At 38.5% G+C, this 27884-nt stretch overlaps 1 protein-coding gene across 2 annotated transcripts; it reads left to right on the forward strand.

Annotated features, from left to right (window-relative positions):
- Positions 1 to 947: 947 nt before the first annotated feature.
- LOC129732260 (protein bicaudal C) lies at positions 948 to 27551 on the forward strand. Of its 2 annotated transcripts, none has more exons than XM_055692962.1 (11): positions 948 to 1217; positions 13867 to 14324; positions 22703 to 22752; positions 22823 to 22972; positions 23096 to 23548; positions 23754 to 23864; positions 24300 to 24407; positions 24564 to 25445; positions 25504 to 25855; positions 25965 to 26253; positions 26354 to 27551. In XM_055692962.1, the coding sequence occupies exons 2-10, from the start codon at positions 14117 to 14119 to the stop codon at positions 26210 to 26212; spliced, it is 2562 nt and encodes an 853-aa protein (XP_055548937.1). In that variant the 5' UTR covers positions 948 to 1217; positions 13867 to 14116; the 3' UTR covers positions 26213 to 26253; positions 26354 to 27551. The 2 variants fall into 2 exon arrangements, with proteins under 2 accessions (XP_055548937.1, XP_055548938.1); XM_055692963.1 differs by lacking the exon at positions 948 to 1217 and adding an exon at positions 1498 to 1680.
- The last annotated feature ends 333 nt before the right edge of the window (positions 27552 to 27884 follow it).

Consider the following 27884-nt stretch of genomic DNA (forward strand, 5'->3'; position numbering starts at 1 on the left):
GGTGTCTCCTTCTACGATCCGTATTCCGCAGACAACCACGACGGGTCGGAATTGTTCGAATGAATGCTGGGAAAAGGTGCAAAAGAGTGCCCCAGACGTGGCATCCTACAGCTACACGTGATGAAAAATGACGGCTTCACATTCGCAGTCTCATTTTTCGCCAGTTTTACTTACATAAACCATCAGATATACAGTTTTTTCCGGTACCTATATGAAAAGTGCTTCAAGATGAAGTGAATGCTCGCAGCATTTTCTAGAACTACGGCTGTATCTTAGCACCGAATTCTGGTTTTATTTTTACTTTATATGTTATTGGGCTTTGGGGGGATTTCATACAATTCACCCAGCTGTTGGCAGCCCGTTTTCGGTTTCAGCGAAACTTTGTGAGTTATAAATATGACTTCTTATTAGAAAGAACCATTGTTTTGCATACGATATATTTTGAATATTTTTACCTGAAAATTATTGGATCTCAAGAGGCGGTCTAAGAATGATATGTGAGTAATTGTTTGAAAATTACAACATTTCTTTTAATTTCTTTTTAGTTTTCCTTTTAAGTATAGAAAGCTACACAAAAAGTTTCATGGTAATCTGAGAAAATGTGTTGCTAACTCCATACATGATTTTGCGTAAAATCTCTCTTCGATAATATTTATAATCACTATCAACAGCATGACAGAAAACAATTAACGCCAGTTGACAGGTTTGGATCTTCCCGATCTTCCACGATCACACTCTCTTCTGGGGTGACCAGCAGGATTCGTTAAGTACCGTTAACAGGAAACGCCATCGCAAACGGTAGCTATCCCTTTCGACCAACATCTGGTATCTCTTATCGACAGCTTCCGTCTTCTTTCGCCACACGCACACGCGATGACCGATGTCGGTACAAGGATCTCACTCTCTCGCCCTGTGATCACGAGCGATCGGCAACAACGACCGATCCGGTGCGTGTTCATCAGTTCGACACACGACGCGCGATCGCCAGTGCGATCCAATAGACCAGACTGCTATTGATTTTGTGAAAAATTGATACCTAGCGAGGGAAAGAGCGGCGGCCGGCCGTAAAAAAATTAAAGTCGCGTGATTTTATACAGTGAACAATTTATTGCATGCACTCTAGTACGTAGTCAACGCAACGGCCATTTGTGTGTGATCCAAAAATACTTGTGCAAGTTGGCGGACAATTCTTCTAGAACAGTGGACGGCATTAATCGGTGAGTTCTCGAATGGCTTGCAAAATAGGGTATACGGATAAAAGTGACTGCATTTGACAACGTCTAACATTGCTGATCACACTAACACCGTCGTCCATAGCTGCGCTCGGGTAGACGTTGGATACATGTTATTGATATCTAGGTTTGTTTTTAACATTGAGACGAGTTCGATGACCCGAGTTTGCAGGTCAGTGACCTCTGCTGTGTTGTGTTGGTACTTTTGGAAACCTTAAAACAGAAATTCCGCCAATAATACGCTGGCAATGACCCGCCAATGATCCTTGAGTCAGTCTAACAAAGTCAGTGGCAGCAAGTAGTGTCATCCAAGGATTTGTTTTACTTGACCAGGCTTGCACAAGTCGGTTAATTGAGGAAGCGAAACAAGTTTGAAATTTACAGTATTTATTTTTGCCAATTGTATTGATAGCATTGACTGCAACGGATGTAATCGAACAAATAACAGGTATTTTTGGCTTCAATACGTTACGTTATAATTCGCATCAACCATGTGGTGATTAAACTAAAAGAAAACAACAGTTTTCGAGAGTAACCCAACGTTGTACTGTTCAATGATTTGATCAACCATTTTCCTAAAAGTATTTCTAGTGGATTTCTTTTCCGATATTATTTTTAACGTTAACAGATCTAAAGTTTGCAAAATAACCAACAGTTTTGTAGTTTGGACGAAGCTCACAAATATGTTGCCAATTTTGTAGACTTGAATTGAAAGATTTTTGCGGACTTGGTATTTAAGCAGTTAGTAACATTTACGTGAATATATTTCTACTTTAAATAATACTAATTTAGGACAAAAAAAAACAAAACTCGAATAAGCAAATTAGATAAGCAAATGATCGTGATTTAATTGAATTTTTCAGGCACTAGAAAATAAAGTTGTGAAAATTTACTGCTGAAAAACTTTTACTTCATAATGGATTTTTTTAAATTTTTCAATCATTCTGTCAATTGCAATGAATTCGAAAGACTAGTTTGACCTGTGGTCAATTTTTTAACTCTACTAGAGAGTTCAAGAATATCAAAAAAAGAACCGTTCTATTAATCAGTTTTCTTTAACACAATTTTTGCTAAACTGCTGAAAATATTTTACAACTAAGTCATGCACTCAATCTGGGAAACTGACGATTGTTTTGTACAGGTCCATAAATTACAACTCTAGATAGGAAGATAATTCTTAGAACCATCGTACCATTCTGTGCGGCAACAAATAGTCAACTGATCAACCCTAACCACGGTCGAAAGATTTTATAGGGTGATCAGTTTTGGGGATCATACCGCCCACTGCATGAGAAAGGGAAGACGGTCAGTGGTGCCGGCCCATTAGTCAACGAATCGTTATATTTGGCCCTGGGTGCGTTCGCCTCTCCGGATGTTGACGATTGGTACAATTGTAATGGAATTGGATCGATAACAAATAAGTGAGAATAGAAAAAATCATTGCCTTATTTAGCTTGACAAAATTACCAACAACTGATCAAGCTCGAGGATTTTTGGAGGCATCGGAATCTCCTCTGCCTTCTTTTAAGCAAGCATTCGAATGAGTTTTGCCTCAATTTGAAATTTACGTTCAAAATAAAATTTGGACTTCTTCAGAGACAATGATCTATTAATTACAAAAATTATCTGGAAAATATAAATGCTTTGAGAATGACTTTGCGTATAGACCGAGCAACACACAACAGTATATATTACACATTGATTGGAAAAACTGTTTATTCACAGATGAAACCCGAAAAAAATAAACATTTCCGGCCGATATATAATATTTTATTTTCTGGTGTAGAGACTAATGGAAAGTCATTCGTCCTTTTCTCAAAATAAATTCTGAACGGTTTAAAGGAAAACAGTACGTCAAAAAAAAATGTTGGGCTCATGATCAATCAAAAACGATTTAATAAATCATATGTCAATCAGGCATTGATCGTTTCAATTGGTAGTGATGTATTCTATAATTTTCGTTCTTAAAAAATATCGTGGAACTCATTGATATACAATAAAAATTTATAGAAAAAATTAAAAACAAAAGAAGAGAAAACAAAAACCAGATGTTTTGTTAAATGAGGTCTGGTAAAAATGTACATTTTCTACCATTCCATGGAAAGTCTCTGCATACATGACTGTGTTTTGGAAAACAGCCTTGAATTATATTTCCGGAATCGGAATGATGCTCGGGAACTAAGCCGGGAATCAACTTTAGACGTCATTTTAAGAATCTAACAGCGTGTTCAACAAGTAGACCTAAAAGTTTATGGTAACAAAACTGGTAATTCTTTTTTTCTAGAAACTAAAAATAAACTATTAACCATCTTGTTCAATTTGCTACACCTTTCAATCATGTGTCAATTCTCAAAACTGACACTGGTAAATGTTCCAGATTTCTATACGCCAACATAGTCTCACTTGCATGCTAGATGAATAGAAAGGTTTTCCTAGTCCGAGTCAAGCGCTGCTCCACCGTTGAAAGTGGCGGTCTCATGATGACATCCCGTTAAGCATACAGACGCGAGGCATAGTACGCTAGGCATAATGGATGGTGGACGCGAGGCCGAATGGATGCGATGCCTAATGAACGCAAGGCCGAGTAGAAGTGAGGTAACGGTTCCTTGTCCTTGATTATGCGTCTTCGCCGTATGATTTAAAAAAATATCATGCCCAACCTAAACTCATTAGAAATATATTAACACTTGAACTACATACGTAGAGTAAAAAATATCTGAGTGTATCTGTAAAATATCTGAGAGTTGTGAATAATTCAATTTTAACCATCAAAGGTGCAACATGTTTTTCAATAGACATTCTGAAGGAAAATGAATGTTGCAAATCCGGGACGAGTTCGACCTTGTGGCCATTCGGCCTCACTACTGTTGTGTCTTGTGGCAGTATACTACGTATCCATTACACCTCACATCCATTATGCCTCGCGTCTGTATGCCTAGCATACTATGCCTAACATCCATGTGCCTAGCGTCCATATGCCTCGTGTCCTGTCATCCGTTCTAATACATGCAAACAACTGATGTATGATAAGCCGACGGTGATCACTTTTGTTTTAATTATTTCTTGAATTTTAGCTTATAAAGTTGGCAATGTATGTAATTTTTCTCGAGGCTGCTAATGATGAACACAGGCTGAGGATGTGATATAGACTTAGAAAAAATTTACCTCGTCCAGACGAGTCCCGTCGAAAAATGTAATTAGTTCATGAAGTAATCCCAGCTTAATGGAGCTCTTCCGTTAGATGCGTTTCTGTAAAAAGTTCGCAGGAGCAAGGTTGTTCAATTTGAGGGTACTTTTTCGCCGCGTGCCGACAACTCGCTCCATAAGTACAATTTAAAAAAAACGATGTATGACAAACTTGTAGTCACTAAGTAGTACTACAAGTTTGTCGAATAGTGTAATGTTCTAACTCTTATGCCTGAAGCGTAAGAACCCATATTCAGTGCAATATTCAATCAATATTCGCAGTGAATATCATAATATTCACCGCGAATATTAGCTGAACATCCCGCTGAATATGGGCTCTCACACTTTAGGCACAAGAGTTTGAGCATTGCTTTCTTCAAAAAACTTGTAGCATTACTTTAGGACAGCAAGTTTGTCGTATATTAAGTTTGAAAATTGAATGGAATTAACACCCCGAAATTCAATATGCAACCTTGCGCAGGAGACTGAATTACCTAGTCTTCCCTTCACATCAGATATAGTAAATCGATAAACAAGTATGATAACAGGCAATCGTTCGGTTACAAAAATAAATTCCACAAGGCAGTGTGTGTGAACATAGAGCAATAGAGAAAGGTGATCGATATTGGTCTTAGGGGAAACTACCTCTCGCAGTAGTTTAATTGGCCAAAACACCATGCCGGAGATATCGGAGATTGCGGGTTCGAGTCAAGGTTGCATATTCAATTTAAGGGTGTTTTTTCGCCGCGTGTCGATAGCTCGCTTCACAAATACAATTTAGAGAACCAATGTATGACAAACTTGTAGTCCCTAAGTAGTACTACAAGTTTGTCAAATAGTGGAATGCTCCAACTCTTATTCCTGAAGCGTGAGAGCCCATATTCAATGTAATATTGTACTGAATATGGGCTCTCACATTTTAGGCATAAGAGTTAGAGCATTCCTTTCCTCGACAAACTTGTATCATTACTTAAGGACTGCAAGTTTGTTGTACATCATGTTTCAAAATTGTACTCGTGGAGTGAGCTATCGGTACGCAATCAAATGAATTGAATTGACACCCCAAAATTGGTTCGAGTCCCGTCTGGACGAGGTAAACTTTTTCTAAGTCTATATCACATCCTCAGCTTGTGTTCATTATTAGCATTCTCGAAAAAAAATCACTACATTGCCTACTTTATAATTTAAAATGTAAGTCATAGGACAAAAAATGTAATTAGTTCATGAAGTATTTCTTAAATATTTTAGGAATTTAATCTAATATCACATTAGAAAAAGTAAATTGAAAAAATGAATAATTAACTTAAAAATTTTCTCAACTTAAAAATGTCGGTGTAAAAACTATCTTTATGGGGTCGACTTTCAAGAGATGGAACCAAAGTTTCTTCAGCAGAGTTTTTCCACATAAGATTATCTACAACTTTGCTGTACATTTCACTTTGATTTTGGAAAGTTAATGAAAGGAGTGGATTAATTAAAAATCTATTTGCATCAAAAGTTTGGAGTTTTATAAAAACTTTGTTAAGTGGCATTTTTACACTCAAAAGGCTGACGAACACGTTTCTCAAGTATTATCACTGTGCTGTGCACCATTTCGATATTAGAATATATTTGGTAATTTTAGGTTGGTTTAAAAAAACTGGAAGTCACCATTTTTGATTTTAGAATGCCGTCTGGCCGTCTGGTGTCGATTTCCGGCCTCTGGGCAACTCGAAGACGGAAATATTCATATTCAGTGGTGTTCGGGCATTTTAGGTTATTTTCCAGAAACCGGAAGTCACTATCTTGAAATTCAAAATGGCATCCATGATTTCTAGCCTCTGGAAATCATCCAGGTTTCCAAAATACCTGTAATAGATGATACTTGACCTTGTTTGCAGCTCTGATTGGTCAACATTTGCGTTCCTAGCAAGGCTCTGCGTACCAGCTGGTCTCGAGGTACGATGCTGGCCTAATAAGCCAGTCGTCTTAGGTTCGAGTCCCGGCTCGGGAAAGACTGTTAGTGTCCCGCAATTGTCCTGTACACTTAACAGTCGGCTGCGGAGTTTGTATATAGTGAAACAGAAGGTCGTGTTCCGATACGGAATGTAGCTCCAAGGCTTTGTTTTTTGCAAGGCTCTGCTTTTTTCAATGGTGCAATAGTTGACATTATATTTTTTTTTAATTTTCCGCATTTTATTCGATACCTCACTTATTTTCCAATCGATTACTGCAAAAATGAAGGCAATCCGTAGAAAACTGACTGAATCATTAGCATTTGTAATTGTGCAATTTTCGTGACGCTTCTGATGTTTTCGGCATTTTACCCATCCTGTTTCAGAATGTTACCGAAAGACATGATTCTACGTCAACAAAAGTTCTGATATTTTTGAACGATTAAACACACCAGTATGTATTAAACAAGATTCACCCATTATCTCAAGTATTTGATAACAATGATGCCAGTTTTTTTTTGTCGTAAAACTACGTCTCTCTGGAAGTTCGGCTACATGGGGGTGTAAAATTAAATTCTACAAACGGGAATAGTGAAAAATATGTCCAATTTCAATTGATGAAAAGTCGATCATTTTTTAATGGATTTCCCCCTGTTCTTGCAGTAATCGACAACCTATACATCCGTCCAAATGCAGAAAATTGTAATTCGATTTTCCGAATTTTTGTACTATTGAAAATTATCAATTAGAGATGCAATTGGATTTTGCCGAATATTCGGCTCGCCGAATAGTAAGTTTATTATTCGGCCGAATATGCCGAATAAGCCGAATAGTGGCCAATGATTATCAGAGAGTGCAAAGTTCTATGAACGGGGGTAAACGAAAACTCATTAAACGGAACACGAACCGCAATCTCCATACATCTCTTTCATGTCTTGTCTGGATGAGGTATATTTTTTTCTGAGCCAAAGTCACATCCTCAGTTCTCGTTCATTTCTCGCATTTTATCAATTTTTTTTTTTCAAAAACACTCAAAATGTAGTTGTATCACAAACTTTTAAATTGTGTTAACCATAATCCTCAAAAACATTTTTTTCAAACGACAACTCAAATAAGAACAAAACTAGGTGCGCCACGGATTAGCGTGCCTTATTCCATAGGCGCATAATTAATTATTTCTTGTGCCATAGTTCGGACAATTTTCAATCGTTTTCGTACATGAACAATTGGAAAGCGAAAGAAACAATTTGAACTTCAAACAATGACCATTTGGTTATTTTGTTATCATACGATCAACGTTGTGTTCAGCCGAATATACGGCTGAATATTCGGCCGAATATTCGTCTCACCGAATAATGGAAAAAAGGTTATTCGGTATTCGGCCGAAGGCCGAATAGTGCTATTCGGTGCATCTCTATTATCAATCCTTGTTGATACGCAAATTTCAACTTTTGAGTGGTCGCTTGATGCTTGCTTCTCGAAGCACGGTCGGCAGAATAATATACCTAGTAAACCGGGAATGCACTCTTTGGGCTACATAGGAACCTGCTTCTGCTCAAACCAATTAATTCGTTAATTGATGGCCACTAGGACGGCCGTAACAAAGCAGCAGCGGGTAACAGCAGTAGCGGTTCTTTGAAGCACTTGCACTGTTGCGTTTGTGAGTGATAGCGATTTTTTTTAATTGTATACACTAAGATGACAATAGGTTTTGCCTTAGAGCTCAAACTAGAAAGAATGAAAGATTATTGCTTTTTAACCGCTCCTGTGAAGTTTGGTGCCCCTAAGTTTTTACATAAGCCAACGCAGAAGTGATGAACCCGGCGAGCAATAACTCTGCACACGCTTCCACATATACTAGGAGTACCAAAATTCACAGCAATGGCTACAAACCTATATTCTTCTTGGTGCAACATTTTTTCGCATTTGTCGACAGGTGCTACACGGTGTCAAAATTTTGATTATTATCGAATTTTCATGTACCTCTGATTTTTTTCCCAGAAATGTTGCCAACTAGATAAGAATCAAGGATCGGGAAGCTAAAAAATATTTTATCGGCGATTTTTTGAAAAACTTGGATTTTAATTTTTTTAGCGCAAATCTACAAAAAAAATTCCCACTAGCTTCACTAATGTCAGTCATATTAATATAGGCAGCAATCAGTGCATTTGAGGGTAGTGCAGTGTCATTTAATTTCAAAAATTTAACAATTACGTCAGTCATTTTACCACAGACAAACAGACGTACCACTCCATACAAAATTCTAAAAAAATGTGGTTCCGATTAATTTGTGCGACACGCACTGGACATATTTCGCAAATGTTGAACTTTCAGCCTTTCTAATGTTTCTGGCAGCACGGCACGCGACTGTCTACTGAGTTCAAAAGTAAAAGGGCTGATGTGCACCACCGCTGCGGCGGGAATATTCCGCGTAATTGAAACTCATTTGAATTGACCGTTATTTTGATCCATGAATATAAATTTCAAGGTACCTTTGTTTGTCTGTGATTTAACCATAGGAAATCACAGTAACCAATGCATTTAAGGATAGTGCAATAATTTTATTTCAAAATATTACAAATAAACCTTGAAGCTAGACCATGAGAAGTGTAGAAATTTGGTTTGCGCCTTGTGCTTGAAAAAAAAAACCAAATCTACGAAGAGAATAGGCGAGCAGTGGAAGAAAATGCTCTTTTCTCACTTTCTGCCTATGTATAACGAAAATGATAAAAAGTATCCTAGAGTTTTGTGCGGAAGTTGTTATCTAATGGTGTACTGAAAGTCTAAAGTTAAGTGGAATGCGATCTGATTATTGTCAAATTACTTATTGCTGACGCACCTTTTCGAACAAGGTATGAAGCATCGAGATGTGCACATCCTCGACTACAATAAAAATACTTAAATATAAATAACTTTGAATTTTTCAAAGGAAAAATGTTTTTTAATGATTTTATTCACCAAATCCGACCAAGATTGAACATTAAGGAAATTTTCTCTACGAAAACATAAAGACAAACTGGTTTTCTGTGTTCCCGTACGTTTCTCCTGCATTCCCACAAAAATTATTACATCTTATTTTTTTTGCGCTGAACGTCTTTTAAATAAATAAATAAATTCAATTTTTCAAACAAATCGCCGATGAAATATTTTTTAACTTTCCGATCCTTGATTCTTATCCAGTTGGCAACATTTCTGCGAAAAAGAATTAGAGGTACATTAAAAATTCGATAATAATCCAAATTTTGACACCGTGTGCTACCTTCTCAAAGTGATTAGCTTTTATTCAACACTAATTTACGATTTAAATCTCTGAAAATAATGTGAAGGTCCTGAAAATATTCAAAAAATCTGTGAACGATTTTTGGCCCCTCAATATCAACCCGGTTTCGGCCATACTCATATTCGGTAGTTTTATTTCTGTAGGGTTACGAAATTACGTTATGAAATAACATTTCATTAGTGTCGGATAAAAATTATTGTGATTGATCACTCTCCAATACAATAATGAAAGTAAAGTAACAAACAACCTTATTTAGTTCTACGTCAACCTTGCAGTCATGGCTTTGCATACAACCCTTCTGTTATTCAATAGTAGTATGCTTGACACGGCACGATACAAATAAAAAAAAAAAATTAAATTCTCCAAAGATTTCTACAACAACTTTCAATCCGGAGTGATCTTGATCACTTCATTTGATGAATTGGAAGTTAAACTTCATTATTTTGTCCAATAAAACGGTCAAAAACGTTTTAAGTAGCCTCAGAGCCAGAAAAGCAATTCAACCCTCTAGTGCCCAAATTAATTTTTAGACGGACTTCGAAAAAATCACTATAAAGCTTTAAAAACATTTCTCAAGTTCTTTTTGAAGTTTTTCAGAGGTCTGACTGAAGACCGTCTAGAGGCGGCACTGGGCACTAGAGGGTTAAGAATCATTTACTTTCCTAGTGAACAGTATATGTTAACGAATGTCTAAAATTGCAGAACATATTAGGACGACCTCAGCTTGTCTTGAGGTACGATGCTGACGTAAAAAAACCGCATTATCTGGAAATCATCATAATATAAAATCATCTTGCACAAGCTAAAGCTACAATTAATTTTTTTCTGAAGAACCACCTAAAATGCTGTCAACCTTTCACAATTTTTTAAAGTTCAAGATCAGAAGAGGGTTACTTTCTTCAATAATTCAAAATTGTACAAGATATCGACCTCATACCAATCACGTTTTCCGTTTTAGGACAAAAGCAATCAAATATAAGCTAAAAAAATCGCAATTTTTGGTGTAAACACAGAAAATTTATAATATTGCATTTTGGCCTTTTAGACTGATCATCAACATATTAAGTCAACGGTTTTATTCGTTATAGAGTAACCGTTCCTATGTTCATCTCAGTACCTATATTCATCTTATCACGCGTTTTTGATCAATTTATTGTCAAATTTTACCATATTTTCAACGTAAAACTTTCAGCCACTAGGGAAAATCGAGGAGCAAATAGATTTACTTTCAAAAATTTGTAGAAATTTGACCGCAAATTGGACAAATGATAAAAATAAGATGAATATAGGTGCACCAAGCTGTTGAGATGAATAATGGAGCGAGATGAATACTTCCAACTCAAAAAGGTATTTCCTACACGGACCCATACAAACGGTTTCCTCACGTAAAAATGATGTGTACGGATATGAAATTCAGCCCAAAGAAACAATAATGCAAAATTTGGACCAATTCGGACAAATTCGGTGTAATTGATTCGTTAATAATTTACTTTCTTAGAAGGTATATTATCAAAATAGCAAACTTAAAATCAAATTAAAAAAAAAGAACTTTATTTAACTAATATTTGTCAAAATATGAAATCGCTTTTTAGTATAGCATACAAAATGTATATTTGGGTGTTTTTTATCGGTATTTGGGTATTGTACAATGTAAAAAAAACTGGGATATCAAGAAACGTTAAAAAGGTAATTGATTTTTTGATTGAGATAATTCAAGTATATTTTTTATGACCAAAATGTTCACATTTAAAATTTATTGCCGGGTTTCGGTAATTTTTGCCGAGAACCTCTGGCACCTCTGAGTGCTCGTTAAAAAAATAATGACAGCTGTCACATTTTTTCGTAAATCTCGGTTCACTTAACTGAAATTAAGACACAAAATATCTGTAATCTGGGTAGTGATAGCTCGGTAAAATTTATGCCGAAATTTCAGTTAGGTTGAACCGAGATTTACGAAAAAATGTGACAGCTGTCATTATTTTTTAAACCAAGCACGAGACGTCGACATTTCCGACTGCATGACGATGGAAATCGATAAAATTTATAATAAATTTGATCTGCCTTTCGTTATCAAACATTCAGCGCATTCATATCTCTGTCTTTCGTAATTCTGCGTTTTGATTTCCAGCCTTCAGCAGAAGTCTTAACATTTTTCTTCTTGCTATTCACTTCCAAAAAAATGTGTTTATTTCAAGTTTTCGAGTTTAAATTTATTCCCAAATTTAGTTCCATGGATTGGAATCATTAAACCTCCAAAATTCATGAAAAGCACCCCCAAAGATCACATGATTCGTTCGGGTGGCTTCAGGCATCTATTTGCGGTGTACACAAAACATTTGGTTCCCTACCATCCACTCCAACACAGATAAGCCTAACAAATCGACAAAACAAGCGACGGTCTATAAAACAACGCACTATCACAGCTAATAGCGTTACACCGCAGTAATCGATGTTATCTCTCCGATTACGGCTGCAAACAAACTACGAACCGTTCGATTGAACGGGAAAATATATCCGGCCCCAGTCAGCGGCCGTAGTTCAGCCATAAGCAAAATTGTGTACACCGAGCGGACAAATCGCCTCTGCCGGTCAGCACATTGTCCACTTTGTATCCGAATGGTTCAACGCTATCGTTGGAACTCGCGTTCACAATTCATTCCTAGTTTTCCATTTGACCGATTTGGAACTGAAACCAGAAAATACGGATAGTAGTGTATGCGTCTTACCCCTCCGCATTGTCCCATCTCAATCCCAGTCGGTGTTATTCGTGTGGTCAGGATTCCGTTGGTTCTCGCATTAATTACGACGGGATGACCGAAGTATGTTGGCGTGACGGAGTGGCAGCAGCAGCCTGCCTTTGGGATAGCAAACAGAACAAAATACGCTGCCTAACGGTCCGCGATTCGTTGGTACACCAGGAATTCATTATTCGTGAATTCTCAACGTCCAGCGTGGCTGCTTCGGCACGGTAGTAGCAAACCTTCTAATTGCTATTTGCTGCTGCCTAGTCAACCCAACTGACAAAAGTGAGAGCAACTCATAAATTTTGGAGACCCATAACATCAGCAACCGGCAGAACGGCTAATCGCGTCTGTGGCCGCACACGAGGGATGCCGAATTTAACTGCCTGCCGGGTCAGCAAATTGAATTGTAGGACGCGCAGATTTGTAGAGATGCTTGGTAAGAAAATTATTTTTTGGCCAGGTTTTTTTGTCGTCACAATTTCACTTTCAGTTTCAAACGAAGTACGAGTAAGAGAAATACTGCGTACAATAATGGAGCCAGGCCTTTCAACAGGATCAGAGACAGCTGTTGGCAAACACTTCAAAACAGCTGAACATCCCCAATCGGCCGGACGGCTGTTGTTTGGCATACAATTATCGAAGGACCACTAGCGTCGCATCCACCGTAACGTCCTCACTTCCCCCTTTCGGCCAACCAGACCACAACATCCCATTGAGGCTCGGAAATGGTGCGAATCAGTGAGCTAACGTTTCAATTAGCGTGTCCCGGAAAACCCCTTTCAACTTCTGACGACAATTGTCACTACCGCCGAGAGGGTGTCCATCCGTGCTGACGTGGCGACCACCACCGCTGCTGTTCGCGACGGTCCCACTGCGGGGATGATTATTAATGATTCGTGAATAAGCGTATAAATCGTGGAAATTTGATTTCAAAACAGATACAATTTGCTCGATTATTTGTTAGGGAGAGCGCAAACATGGGCTGATGTGTCAGTGGTGTGAGCTTAGCGGAAGTTTGGAACTAGTCCGGCTATGTGAGAGCCGAAACTGGACCCCAGCATGGGCAGGGCTTGGCACTGGGTGCAGTAAAGCAGCCCATTCATTTATCCACACGGTTGGATCTGGGCTCGGCAATGGCACCTAGTGTCCCTAGTAGCTAGTATAGGAAATGAGTGTTTATTTATCTGATCGAATATCCTCCTGCCATGCCGGAAAGCCGTTGAAGTGTGGAATGTATAATTTCGTGTGTGATGATTTATGTGTTATCCGATAATCGAGCCGGGTTGCGACGTGATGAATTTTGTTTGCAAAATAATGTCGCATGGACACAGCGTTAGAAGAGCAAAATTTTGATAGTTTATTTGCTATTGGAAGTTTTACTTTCAGAAGAGGCCCAAGTTTAGTGTTTGTTTCAGCTTTTTAGCTTATTGTTTCTTTTAAATACAAATATGTGTCTTTCTAAATTTCCATTTTTTTACAACTTGTTTCAGAATCCAATTAAACTCCTGGAAACTGCGGTTATGGTCCACAAAACTGAGTGAAAGAGATTGATATTACACAGCGAGGGAAAAAACCGGGTGACTGTCACATATTGTCGTACCGTTGAAGTTCATTGAAGCTCATACCGAGCATACCAATAGACCAATTACCGGCGTACACCATAGAGCAGTAACTATCAAGAGCACAAAAGAAAAACTGCCTACAGCCTTCATTCGGCACGATAAAACCAGGAGTTGAAAAATGATGGCATCCTGCACGCCTTTCAACAAGCACATCTTCATCAACGGTGGTCCACCGAGTGAAACGACCGGTAGCGAAATCTCGTCGGTCGAAAGTGACTGGGGCGACCTGCGGTTGATTGCGGCTCAGCTAGGCGTAGCCAACCCGGACGACCTGCATGTGGAACGGTTTAAAGTTGACCGCCAGAAGTTGGAGGATATGATTAAAGGTAGGCAGATTGCTTTTTCAAACGGCTGCTACTTGTGTGGTGTTGGAAGCTTGAGCTATGGGGTTTTAGAATCAGTAAATTTTTGTTGTACATTTCTGTATTTATTTTGTATGTATAGTATTTGTATGTATAGTATTTATCTTTTGTCTTGTATCCTTCATCTTTCATCTTACAGCTATCATAATAATCTTTGATTATTCGCTTTTCTTGCTTTTTTCTGCATTAACCTTCATTCCTTTATCTTTTGTCCTTCAGCTTTCATACTTCACTCTCAATCATTATTTCTTCATGTTCCATACTTCAACATCTCCTCTTCATCCTTCACCCTTCAGATTTCGCACTTCAATCCTCGCTCCTCACTCTTCATTCTTCTTCCTGCATTATTAATTACTCATCTTTCATGATTCATTCCTTAGTCTTAATGTTTCATCTTTTATCCCTTATCCTCTACGTTCTACCCTCCCCTCTTCCATCTTCATTGTTCGTATTTCATTCTTCGTACTTCATTCTTCATCTTTCTTCATGTCTTTTTTTATCTTCCATTCTACATTATTCATTCCTCATCTTTTAGTTTTTATCATACATGTTCCATCCTTATCCTTCGCCCTTTAGCGTCTATGCATCATCTCTCATCCTCTAATTTTCGTGCTCTTTCTAAAGCACCTGTGTCCAGAATTAACATGCAGCGTAATTTGTTCGATCGAATAAAGCAACACGAGAACGGTCAATTTTCATTTCTTCCATTTCCGCGATGATTGTACTAAGGTTTAAATTGGTCCCATACAATTTCCGATTTTTCCATGAAGAAATAATGTACAAAATTGGTAAAAGAATTTTTTGCACGGTTTCGATTTAACTTCAAGGAAAAAAATAAAAGAAAAATTTGTCTGCTGTTCTGATGAATTCTCGAACTTTTCGTTGAGTACCTCCCATCAATTTTTGCAGAGGCAACATCAACCGTATCAGCCATTTTTCTCCACTTTGCCATATCAGATGATGCTTTGATTGATTGATAATTGAATTTACGTCTGACTATTGGCCAATATCTTTCGATAGAACGAAACTGTGGACAGTTTGGTGGATTAGTAATTTTTTCGTTAACATCAATATTACTCTGCTTGTACCATTCCGAAAAATCGCGGACGTAGCCACTGTGGTTCCCCTAATAGGACATAAAGCTAAAAATCTTCATTATTTTGGTATTTCTTCACCTCTCAGCATCCTTCGTAGTCTGAAGCTAACAATAGAATCAATTATTGCATTGTATTACGAAGAAATTGTTACCTGTGGGGCTTTGAAGTGCGCGTAGTTTTCACCTTTGAACAGTTGTAAAAAATATATTATTAGGTTAAGTGCAATTTCACCCCTTTTCAGAGAATTTAAGTATTCCAAAGTGGTTTTTTGATATGGAAGTCCAAACACAAGGAATGTTGAGCCTTTTCTAATGGTTTTAAGAATGTTGTGTTGTGTTGTTTACGACTGAGCTAGTGGTAAAATAGGTACATTTTGATAAAAAGAGATATCACCAATGTATTTTCAAATGTCAATTCAACAATGTTCTTATGCGAATTTACGTACGTGCAATATATCAAAATGTTCGTTAGATATCGTTTATATGTCCAGAACATAATTTGGTTGCCGAGACCTGCCGACCGTTTTGTAAGAAGTGAATACAAATCGGTCTTTTTTAGGATGTGTTCTTCGTTTTTATATTGTTTTTTGGTGTTTTCTTCTGCGGAAATATTTTGCAACCCCTTTTCGACGAATACAGTTTGGCGTCAACATATTTCTAGGTTCATTGCTTAGATGAGCAATTCTCGCTGAATTCGTCCCACTGGTGACATGAGGTCTTTCAAAAAGGATATTTTTATGTCTAAATGATTGAAAGTAGCGAAAAAATGAGAAAACCACTTTGGTTAGTTCATATTGATGGACCCCTCGGGCACAAATCGGTTAAACGGTTTTTACAAAAAATAATTTTCCGGCAATTCTTGACCTTTTTATTGATTTTTTTCTCTTAAATTTGTCATTGAACCCCCTGCAACCAACACATCGTTCTCAATAGAAATGATAGAGCTTTCATTTGAAGTACAAAAAAAAAATGGCCGCCATCTTGGATCTCGCCGCCATCTTGAATTTCATAAGAAAATTGTGTTTTTGAGCAAGTTCGCAACCACCGATTTTGAATTTGACATCACCATTGGAAAGCTGAGAAAAAAAGCTTTAAGATACATTCAAAACATTAGGTGAGCATTGAGTTTACCTTGTCATTCTGGTCACTTTTCAAAATCGACCTTCAAACAGTACAACGCATGACGTGCAGCCAATATCAAATCATGCTGAGCCTGTGGTGAGTGTCTGTGTGTAGTGTATATGAGGGGCCATCCATGTTCCACGTGAACAGATTTTTAAGGATATTGTTACCCCCGAGTATAATCTGAATATTGTATATCCCGAGTATAATCTGGAGAAGATTTGCGTATGCCAGTGTAGGGTAGAACTGCCTTGGATGGATCACTTCCTTAAATGGACCACCCGTCAAATTAATTCAATTTACTCTTGATGTAAATCGAAATGTGTAAAGTTTTCTGGTGATTCTGATGCAGATTAGCTAGATAACATGTTTCCTGACGAAAATTTTCCGCAAATCCCTCGAGTTTTCCCATAAATTGAGATAATTTGACAGGTGGTTCACTAAAGGAAGTTCTACCCTAAATAAAGTAAGAGTAGAATCATCACTTTTTTGGTACCTAGCAAATTCTTATCGACGAAAAGGGTACGTTTGCTACCTAACGAAATTCAGCCAATTGATTAAAGGCTATTCAAAAATTGCAGTGCGTGGGTGCACTCACTACCTGTGAACTAGGAATACTGACTGTCCACATCATACGCACACCGCAGGTTAGTATATTGCGTTGATTTGATATTGGACGCGCGTCATGCGTTGAATTGTTCGAAGCTCGATTTTGAAAAGTGACCAGAATGACAAGATAACCTCAATGCTCACCTAATATTTTGAATGTATCTTGAAGCTTTTTTTCTCCGCTTTCCAATGGTGATATCTAATTTTAAATCGGTGGTTGCGAACTTGCTCAAAAACACATTTTTCTGATAAAATTCACGATGGCGGCCAATTTTTTTCTGCTTCAAATGAAAGCTCTATCATTCCTCTTGAGAACGATGTGTTGGTTGCAAGGGGTTCAATGACAAATTTAAGAGAATTAAATCAATAAAAAGGTCAAGAATTGCTCAAAAATCAATTTTTGTGAAAACCGTTCAACCGTTCAATATGAACTAACCAGAGTGATTTTCTAATTTTTTCGCTACTTTCAATCATTTAGACATAAAAATATCCTTTTTGAAAGACCTCATGTCACCAGTGGGACGGTTTCAGCGAGAATTGCTCAGATGTAGATTTCCAAAATGCATATCTTTAAAATTTGTGCTGGAAAATCTGGTAGGATTCATGAGAAGATACAAAATGTTTTAGAATCTATACACTCATCGCTATGGGATTATCATAACTTGAAGCAAGATGAACAGTAAGCTCGAATACATTACATTTGCACCCGATTATCAGTTCACTAAAAATAATCTAATAGAATAAAGAGCAGCTGCACAGAAGGATAAGCCACAGGGTTTAATGAGGAAGAGCAGATCGATCTTTTATTATCGAACTATGATAGCACCACCAAGGAGATAACAGTTCCTTCGCGTGGTCAGCTTAAGAAGAACGCGGAAAATTTCAAATTTTATCACTTTTTAGGATATTTTGTGCATTATATTATTTTGTTCATTGTAGTTTCTTTAATATGTATTGTGCCATATAAAATAAATGTTGTGAACAAAACATTTCCATAATTTACAAATAGACATCGAGAAACACTTTTTTTCATATATATACACTCATAAAATTTCTGGAAACGAGCAATGAAAGTTTGAGAAATTGTATAGTTAATAAAAAGTAGTAAAGAAGAAGTTGGTAAAATATTTTAAACTCAAGACATAGGAAAACAATATTTATGACCGCCCTTCTTAGAAAACGGAACCACTGTGCGTAGTGGCAGCTAGCTAGATCTTGCCAGAACTTCACGGGGCCTTCGTGTGTCTGGATGAACGGCAAAACTATCTCCTGAAGACACTTCTCCTTGTAAACTTGTCCATTCATGGTTGTTCCAGTGATGAAAACTTTTGTCTTCTTTCCACAGCGCCAGATGGCTTGCCAAATCATCAACTTGCGGGAAAATTTATCCGCGAAAACAAATTTGTACCTACCTGGAGCATACCCCTTACGTTTAGCAAGTTAAAATTTTTGACCTGGGATTTGTTCACAGGCCATTTTGATGTATGTTCCATCGTCCATCAAAATACAGCCGTTGTACACTAAGGTCGATTTCAAGCGTTTTATTTACGCGAGTTTTTTTACGCGGCTTTTTTTACACGGATTCCGGAATTTACGCGTTTTTTTACGCGGATTCCGGAATTTACGCGGTTTTTTTACGCGGATTCCGGAATTTACGCGGTTTTTTTACGCGAAGTCCGGAATTTACGCGTTTTTTTTACGCGGCACGTATCCCCGCGTAAAAAGCGACTTTTGTGTACTTGTAGTTTACAGTCCAATATTCCACTTCGATCCACCGTCGAAGTGTCCCGGTACCGTTTGAGCACGGTATTTACAGTCAATTCTGGTTGTTTGAGAGTCTTGACGATCCTCCTGACCATGTTGGGTTTTTAACGTAGGTGTGCACAAAGTATAAATCTAGAACCACAGCAATGCTCACCTCATTTTTTGAATGTATCTTAGAGTATTTTTTCTCAGCCTTCCAATGGTGTCAAATTTAAAATCGGTGGTTGCGAACATGCTCAAAAATACATTTTTCTGATAAAATCTAAGATGGCGGCGACATCCATGATGGCGGCCAGTTTTTTTCTACTGATCATGAAAGCTCTGTCATTCCTCTTCAAAATAATATGCTGGTTGTAGGGGGTTCAATGACAAATTAAAAAAAAAATCAGTAAAAAGATCAAGAATTGCTCAAAATTCAATTTTCTAAAACCCGTTTAACCGCTTTGTGTCCGAGGGGTCCATCAATACGAACTAACCAAAGTGGTTTTCTCATTTTTTCATCAATTTTAATCATTTAGACACAAAACTATTGTTTTTTAAAAACCTCATGTCACCAGTGGGACGGTTTCAGCGAGAATTGCTCAATAACAAAAAGCATCCAAAATAACAGAAAAATTTCAATTTGACTGATGCACTCCTAAAAACTAGAGAACCTAGAAGTAAAATGATTAAAAATTCACCCTGAAATGGCTGGAAGCACTTCAAAATCTAATGAAAGCAAAAAATACAACAAGAAGGCCACAACAGAAATCAAAACTTTCGAAGCAGCAGAGAAACTTCTAAACCAAAAACAAAAAACAACTATAAAGTTGATTCAAATTCGCAACTAAAGCACCTAAAATCGAAAAATATACCAAACATAGAAAAAACTAAATCAAATTTAATTTCGAATACATAAACATTTTTGTGGATGTAGTTTGAAACATCTGAAAATGCTTCTTAGGTACAAATAAAAACAAAAAATAGATGAAGGTATTCCAAATTGACTAAAAATGAAATGAAAAAAAAAAAATCAATTTGATTCAAATTAATCAAGTAATTTTAACGAGAGGAAGAAACCAAAAATAAAATAGTTCAAATTCATAAATTATTTTTTTCTAAGTCTACATCACACTCTCAGCCCATGTTTATTATTAGCATCCTCGAAAAAATCACATACATTGTCTACTTTATAACTTAAAATGTAAGTCATAAGACAAAAAAATGTGATTAGTTCATGAAGTTCAAATTCAGCCTAAAAGGACAAAGCAAAAATTTATATATAAATTATTATTTATTCCAAAAATAAAGCAGACAATGATTCTACAACCAGAATGCCTGTAGAATTTTAATTATGGACTTATGGTATTTTTTATATCCATTGTTTTGAAAAAAATATCGTGTCTACGTGTTCATCATCATTACTACCTCCCACCCTCCAGTGGACATTTGTGACCCCCTACCCCTCTAACCCCCCTACCCACTCTAACCCCCCAATTTTTCCACGTGGAATGTGGACTTATTAAACTGTTTTATTTTTTTGACAAAATATGCAAACTTATCTCATAATAGTAGTAAAATAAAATCTTGTTGCAAAAATTTTGCTGTTAGAGCTCTTTAAAATGAAAACTTCACAGCCATACTACGAGATATCGACCGAAAAATGTGATTGAAAATAGATAAACAAGGACCCTTTTATAATAACATTACAAAATGCAACTTATTTTTGACAAGAAGGTCTAAATATAAATATAAAAAAAATATAAATACTTTGAAAAAATGAAAAAATAAAATAAAAAAACAATATGATGTCAAACCCTAATAAACCCAAGCGTCAAGGAGTTGACAGCTAAATCGTATAGCAATTTATTCGTTATTTTACTTACCTAAAAACAGATAAGCTTATTTGCAACATTGATAGAATTGGGAACACTGAACAAGGAGTGATGAAATTACTAGCAAGATATTTAAGGTAATACCTTTAAGCTTAATTCCAGCCACATGAAAAATTTCAAACAAGTGTTATGCTAAAAAAAACTCCAAATTTGAACTACTTTTGGTAAACCTTGAAAGCAAAGCTTTGGAAGCTAGTAAAAAATAAGATATCCTAAAGTTTGATGTATAAAATTGATGGCATCCCAATGGTACAGTCTTTTTTATTCTGTCTTCCGAATATATATTTTTCGTGGCTGTTTGCTCATGATACCTATTAGCATTGACTGTCTGGTAGGCTCATTGAGAACGTATTGGCAACAGAGCATCACAAAAAAAGACGAAAATTGTACTCCGTGTGTCGATTCGGCATTATTTGGAGGATGTCTTCGGGACTACGAATGTACAAAAGAAAAGAAGCTGTTCCTTATACAGACTTTCGTGTCTGCACTACACAAACAGCGCGTTTCGGTAACAGCCCGAATCCACTGGAGACGTTTTCCCTCTCTTTTTTTTTTGTTTGCCTATGATGGATGTCGTGTGACGGCTGTTAAAAAAGCTGTGGGAAGAGAAAGCGTGAGAACTGCTCGGCACCTTACCGACAGTTTTCGTGCAAAGAAAAGCAAACTCGGCAATAGAGCGGATGTGCACTGGAGGATGTGTGTATCGCATACCGAATGTTTTATACAACCATACATGCTATCGTCGACATGGGAGGAAGGTGACCAGCAAAGCGAAAAACATTCGTGTATGGGGAACTAGACGGCAACGTTATTCGGGTTATTCGCGTTGAAACAGATTTTGAAGGCTGTTCACACCTACGTGAACTCTTATATGAAATTATCAAAATGTGCGTAATGACAAAAGCAAAAATATTACCTTCCTTCTTTATCGCACTCAAAAACCAAACAAATATCAGCAACGCGAACGGTCGCAATATACTTAATCTGTCGGCTGTCTTTACTTGCCGATACCAACACTGTCATAGATAGGCTCTCGGATGTCATCAAAAAATATCATCGCTCAGTACATTTTTCCCCCTGGTCCGGACATCTTAGCGGTTTTTCGATTTCATATTAGCTTCAAATCTTTAAACTTTTGGAAAGTTGATCACTTTTGTTTATATATTTGAGATATGGGTCAGAATTTGTTAAACGAATCACTATAAAACGCGATGTCTATTTTTTTCAAATAAGTATTAAAAACTTCAAGAGTTTCACTCGTGAAGTTGATTTTCCAATTTTTATTGCATTTGAGTAAGTTTTCATGTTGTTATTGTCATTTGAAATTTAGGTCAAAATTGTTTTCAAATATCATTAAAAATATTGCATTGAATTCGATGAAATTTTTACAGCAGATGCATCCTAAGTAGTAGTTTATGAAAATATTTTTCTGAGAAAAAAATATTTTTTCAATAGTAACAATTTAAAACAATATGTTGAGAATCTATGTTCTGGTGCACTGAAAAATCTGAAAAAAATCACAAGTATTTGACGAAATTTCGAAACTTTCCTGTTTCACGAATTCTGACCCATATTTCAAAATTCAGGAAAATTTCTCTTTTTATGAAAATACACTTTTTTGGAAGATATTTGTGATACTATAGCAACACACATTGACATATTGAAATATACGAAAATATATGAAATATAACAAAAATCATTTTCGGACATCAAAATAATTAGATAAATTATCCGAATGTTATGATTATGCTCACATCCACAGAGATTCATTTCCATGGGTTGAATAAGTAATGCGAAGAACGGAAATAACTTCTGAATAATTCATCGCCTACTAATTGACACCTTCTTTTACCATTCTCTGCGTTGTTTATTTACAGTTGAAACGTATTCAGAAGGGATGAATAGTGCAGAGGAATTCTTCACGAATGTATGTAAATTTGCTGCATCCATCATATTGTGCAAAACCCTCGCACCTCAATCTGTTTTCCCTCCCACAGATCATGAAGGAAACCACCACTTACGTCAGCTGGCCGTGCCGGCTGAAAATCGGCGCCAAAACCAAGAAGGATCCGCACATCCGGATCGTAGGCAAAATGGCCGATGTGTTGAAAGCGAAGGACGGAGTGATGGCACGTTTGGACTCTCGGGTAATTTGAATCGTGTGCCTCCTAAAAACGGTACCATGCCGAACTCGAACTCGTTGATTACCCGCTCTGCCGGAGCTGAATATTCCAACAAACAACCAAGCCTCCTTTTTTCACCATTTCCAGGGGAGCCGCGTCATTATGAAAATGGATGTCTCGTACACGGATCACTCGTTCATTATCGGCCGCGGGGGAAACAACATCAAGCGCATTATGGAGGAAACGGCGACCCACATCCACTTCCCGGACTCGAACCGGTCGAATCCTACGGAGAAGAGCAACCAGGTGTCGCTGTGCGGTAGTCTGGAGGGTGTCGAGCGGGCACGTGCGCTGGTGCGCATCTCGACGCCGTTGCTGATCTCGTTCGAGTTGCCTATCCTGGCCCCCGGCAAGACGCCGCCGGACAACGAAACGCCGTACGTGAAAGAGGTCGAAAAGGAATTCAACGTGCAGGTGATATTCTCTACCAGGCCGAAATTGCACTCCTCATTGGTGCTGGTCAAGGGGTCCGAAAAGGAGGAGCTGAAGGTGAAGGAAGCCACCCGTCGGCTGATGGATTTGATGTGTGAGAGCATTGCGGTAGGTAATCGCGTACGAGTCGGTCCCGGTCTCGGTCACTGTGGCATCCAGCTACTCCGACTCCGACGGGGACAACGACTGCCGGTTGATTATGAATTATGATAGCGAAATTGTAATTTCTACAATGAGCTGTTCTATTTCTCTCTTCCATTCTCGCCGCTCGTTACCGGGACCGTCGTTGCTGCACTGGTTGGTGCCACTGCAGAGTCAAATTCCAGTGCAGATGCAGCTGGAAATTTCTACCCAACATCATCCGATTGTGCTTGGCCGAGCTTCCAGCAATTTGCGAGAAATTATGAGCAGAACCGGAACACAGGTAGAGTTATTAACTGGGTTTGTGCGTGCGTTTGTGCATTCGGGGAGCAGTTGTGTGCTGGATTCAGGGCTCCGTTTGGTGGGTAGGGCGGGGAGATTCGGTAGTCGGTGACAAATTATGTGGAGGATGCTATTCAAGTCATTTGATTTTATCGGCACCGAAGGAAAGCAATGAATTTTTTTTTCTTTTGAGGGTTTTGGAAACATTGAGGGATCAAAAGACCATCAAAAGAAAATCAGATTTTCTTAATCTAATTTCTATTTTCAATATTTATGATGAAAACCCTTTTCTAATTGAAAATCTGTATAACTTGTCCCTGTTTATCTATTCTAGTACTTTATTATTGTTCAATCAGAAATAACCATCAATTGCAGTTCATTCATGGCACCAAACCGACCCCCAATACATGTCTATATAAATATAAATATCCTACAGATAATGTTCCCGGATGCGAACGACGTAAACATAAAGCCAATCAAGCGTTCCCAGGTGACCATTACCGGTTCGATCAACGGCGTCTATCTGGCAAGACAGCAATTAATAGTAAGTATCTGCCCGCCGGTAAGGTCGGTTTGCAATCTCGACAGACCGACGCCCGGTTGCTTCCCTAACCGATGTCGCATCTTATCTTGCAGCAGCAGCAAGTCATGAACAATTTACAGATAGATTGTAATCGGAATTTGTTTTTCATTAAATCAGGGCAGCCTCCCGATTGCATTGATATTCGACTACCCGGAGAATACGGTCGACTCGGAAGAGATTGCCAAGCTGATGTTCGCGCACGACGTTTTCATATCGGTACGGCAAAAGTCCCGCCAGAGCACTCTGTGCATCGTCATCAAAGGAATCGAGAAGTTTATCTCCAACATTTATGAAGCCCGGTATAATCTACTCAAGTGTACCGGTCCCAATGTGGTCGTGGACATACCGCGATCCTATTTGGGGCCAAACGAGCAGGCAAAAAATTCTCAGAATGTGTCGCAAATGCTGGCTGGACCAGTTCCGCAACCATTTTCTCCACTATCGCCGATAAATCCTATACCGTTTACCAACACGTGGCCATCGCCAACCCCGGCTGCAGAATTCGCTCTGAACCAAATGCGCAATCAATTTTCAAACTTTCACTTGGGAACCCCCAAAATGCATTCACTGGCGGTCCCACCGGGTTTGGGAAATTTTACCAACCCCGTGAAGTCGCAGCTGTCAATAAATACAACACTCGGTCAAACACATTTACAAGTTCCTGGTGCGCACCTTCCGCTCAGTAACCGCAGTTCCAACAGTAGCAGCATTAACGGATCCTGTCAGAATACCAGTAATAGTAGCGCCAGCGGTGACCACTCCAGCGGTTATCACAGCTTAAATTGTAGCAACAGTTCTCTGGACCAGCAGCTGCATGTAAGCAACACTTCTCTTCCTGGTCCATCCGGTTCGGCTGGTTCTTCTTTGATGAACAGCTCCCCGGAAAACAATGCTAGCGGAGCAGCCTTGAACCGATGTCGTCACATGAGCTACAATGAAAGTCCCCAGTTCCAGGCGGATTATGGTGACCAGCGGACGCCGATGCCCTACGAGCACAAGGTTATTAGAACTGCATTTTTATTTGTGACTTTGACAATATCTAATTTCCCTCTTTCAGAGCACACTTAACGATTCCTTCGTGTTTAATTTTGACCCACGCGTCGTCGCCGGCTACAAGGCAATGCACATGCCGCCTCAGCATGGGGAGCTACGCACTCCGACACCGTCCTGGCAGGGACTCGGTCTCAGCCAGACGTCCCCGGTGCCACTGGAAGCTTGCGACCTCAGCTGGGCCAGCAGCAGTGGCAGCAGCGGGGGAGGCGGCACTGGTGGGGCCGCCGGAAGCGATTCACGCCTCAACATGACGACCACGATGATCGATGTCACTCCGATGCGGCAACGTGAGCAGCTATCGCAGTACAATGACGTTACTTCCATACTGACCAACCTGGGCCTGGAGCATTACATCAGTGAGTTAATGTTTCTTTTCTTACAAGTCGTACTTTACTTTTAATTTAAATAATTTAATAAAATATCCTCATAACTTATTATAATACGATTATTTATTTTTCTTTGCAGAAAACTTCATCAACGGTGAAATTGACATGACCGTATTCCAAACACTCACCGACCAAGACTTACTGAATCTGGACATCAAACCGCTGGGGGCACGTCGCAAGATTTTGATGGCCATTCACGACCTGTACACGCGTCACCACGGCAATCCGTTCGCCAACATGTCACCGGCTTCGTCGTCATCGTCAATGTCACGCTTCTCAGGTTCGGCCGCACCTGGAGCGGAGCGGCGCACCTCCAGCGGTCAATAGATGCATGCAGGCTGGCAGAGGCGACGATTGAAAGTGTTACGGTACGAAAAGACAAACACATTGCACTTTCATTAACATGAGGCCGATTTGGCTGTTGGGTTATTAAAATTAATATCTGCCTGTTTCCGACATTTGTTGCAGGTGCTGCCGAAAAAATGAATCTCTTCGTGACAATAAACACCGGAACAACAGACTTGCAGGAATCTCAAAAAGGCCAACGGCGGCGAATGCAAGATGTAGAGGACAAGGATAAAAATTAATTAAACTCCCTTTTAATTAATTATTTCCATGCAATCGCTCGTGTCGCATCCCATCGTCGAAGAGATACTAATTGCTTATCGATTGCCTGAATTGTGCCCGCCGGATATTCCGTTTAGACTTTGTTTGTTCACGAGATTTTGCAGCCTCACAGCGGCAGAAAATGGACGACAACTGCAGTTCCGCGGAAAGCGCACTACAAAATGTATCGTCTTGTTCTGCATGGATTCCATCTGCCCGGTGGGAATTGATCCGAAGACGATCTGTGCACAGAATTTGAACACGTTAATCTGGAACACAATTGCTTCATAGTCCGTTCTAGTTGCCACCGGAGATAAGCGTGCCGTAAGGAGAAAATATTTTCAATTAAATACCATACCAACAGCGCTAGCCTATCTGCAGAATGCAGATCCTCATCGTCCCCCAGCCCGACATCACCCGCGTCTTCTGCATCATATTTATTGCATTCGTAATCCTCACATTCACCACATTCAATTAACACTCATCACTCACACAGAGCACTCGTTTCAAATTGCATGCGATTCACACAGTTTTTAAATATTCCGGTGAAACATAATAGCTCTTTTCATTGCGTAGAAAATTTAAGCCACACGGCCGGGGCAGTAATTAAGTCGACACAGTTCTGCTTCTACGAGGAGAAGAACTGCGACGACCGTTTAATTTCGGGCCATTTGAATAAAAATTCAATTTTTGCATCCACCGGCAGCCATTCCGTGCGAAAGTGGCATTTGGTTGCCCGCGTGAGAATTCTCCCAGCGAAACGGAAGCTTGTTCGACGCTACTCTGTTACTACTGCTGGCAGATCCTAATGTGCAATGCTTATTATAGCTTATCGAGGGAAAAAACAACAAAAAAAAAGATGTCGTTTCAAGCTCCCGTTCCGACTGGGAATGTTGTTAATAGTATTAAGGTTCCGGTTAGGCGCTTCTTTCATACAACGTACAATTTGCATGAGCTACTAGTACATATCGATAAATTTATTCACAGTTTTTCCTAATTGTAAGCATTGAAGAAATATTTTAATTAAACTTGCATGTTCGATTACCATTCAGCAGTTGAATTGTTTGACTATTTATTATTTCTGGCATTTCTAATCCGATTAACTTGTGCTACAAGGTTTGAATATTCTATGACAAAAAAATTACGATATTGCAGCCATTTAGTCCTCTTTTGTAGTTCAATATTTGGTCACATTGTTTGATAGATATTATTGGAAAATTAAAAAAAGCCATTATTAGGTTTCTTTCCTCTTTTTCTTGAAACTATAAAAAAGTAAATTCAAATTCAACACAGTAAAGCCAAATGTAAAATTTCAGTACTTAGATCAATTGTAAAGGTCTAGCATCGATTCAAACAATCTTCAGATTTGAAAAACAGTGCAAATCAGTGGCAC

This window comes from Wyeomyia smithii, chromosome 3 (genome assembly GCF_029784165.1).
Source record: "Wyeomyia smithii strain HCP4-BCI-WySm-NY-G18 chromosome 3, ASM2978416v1, whole genome shotgun sequence".
NCBI lineage: Eukaryota > Metazoa > Arthropoda > Insecta > Diptera > Culicidae > Wyeomyia > Wyeomyia smithii.

Bases quoted from the DNA above. Each gene is read 5' to 3' on its own strand.
- LOC129732260 (XM_055692962.1), top strand. From the start codon at position 14,117: ATGATGGCATCCTGCACGCCTTTCAACAAGCACATCTTCATCAACGGT. The intron at 22,753-22,822 runs GTATGTAAATTT...TCCCTCCCACAG, and splicing joins CAGAGGAATTCTTCACGAAT to ATCATGAAGGAAACCACCAC. The intron at 25,856-25,964 runs GTGAGTTAATGT...TTTTCTTTGCAG, and splicing joins GGGCCTGGAGCATTACATCA to AAAACTTCATCAACGGTGAA.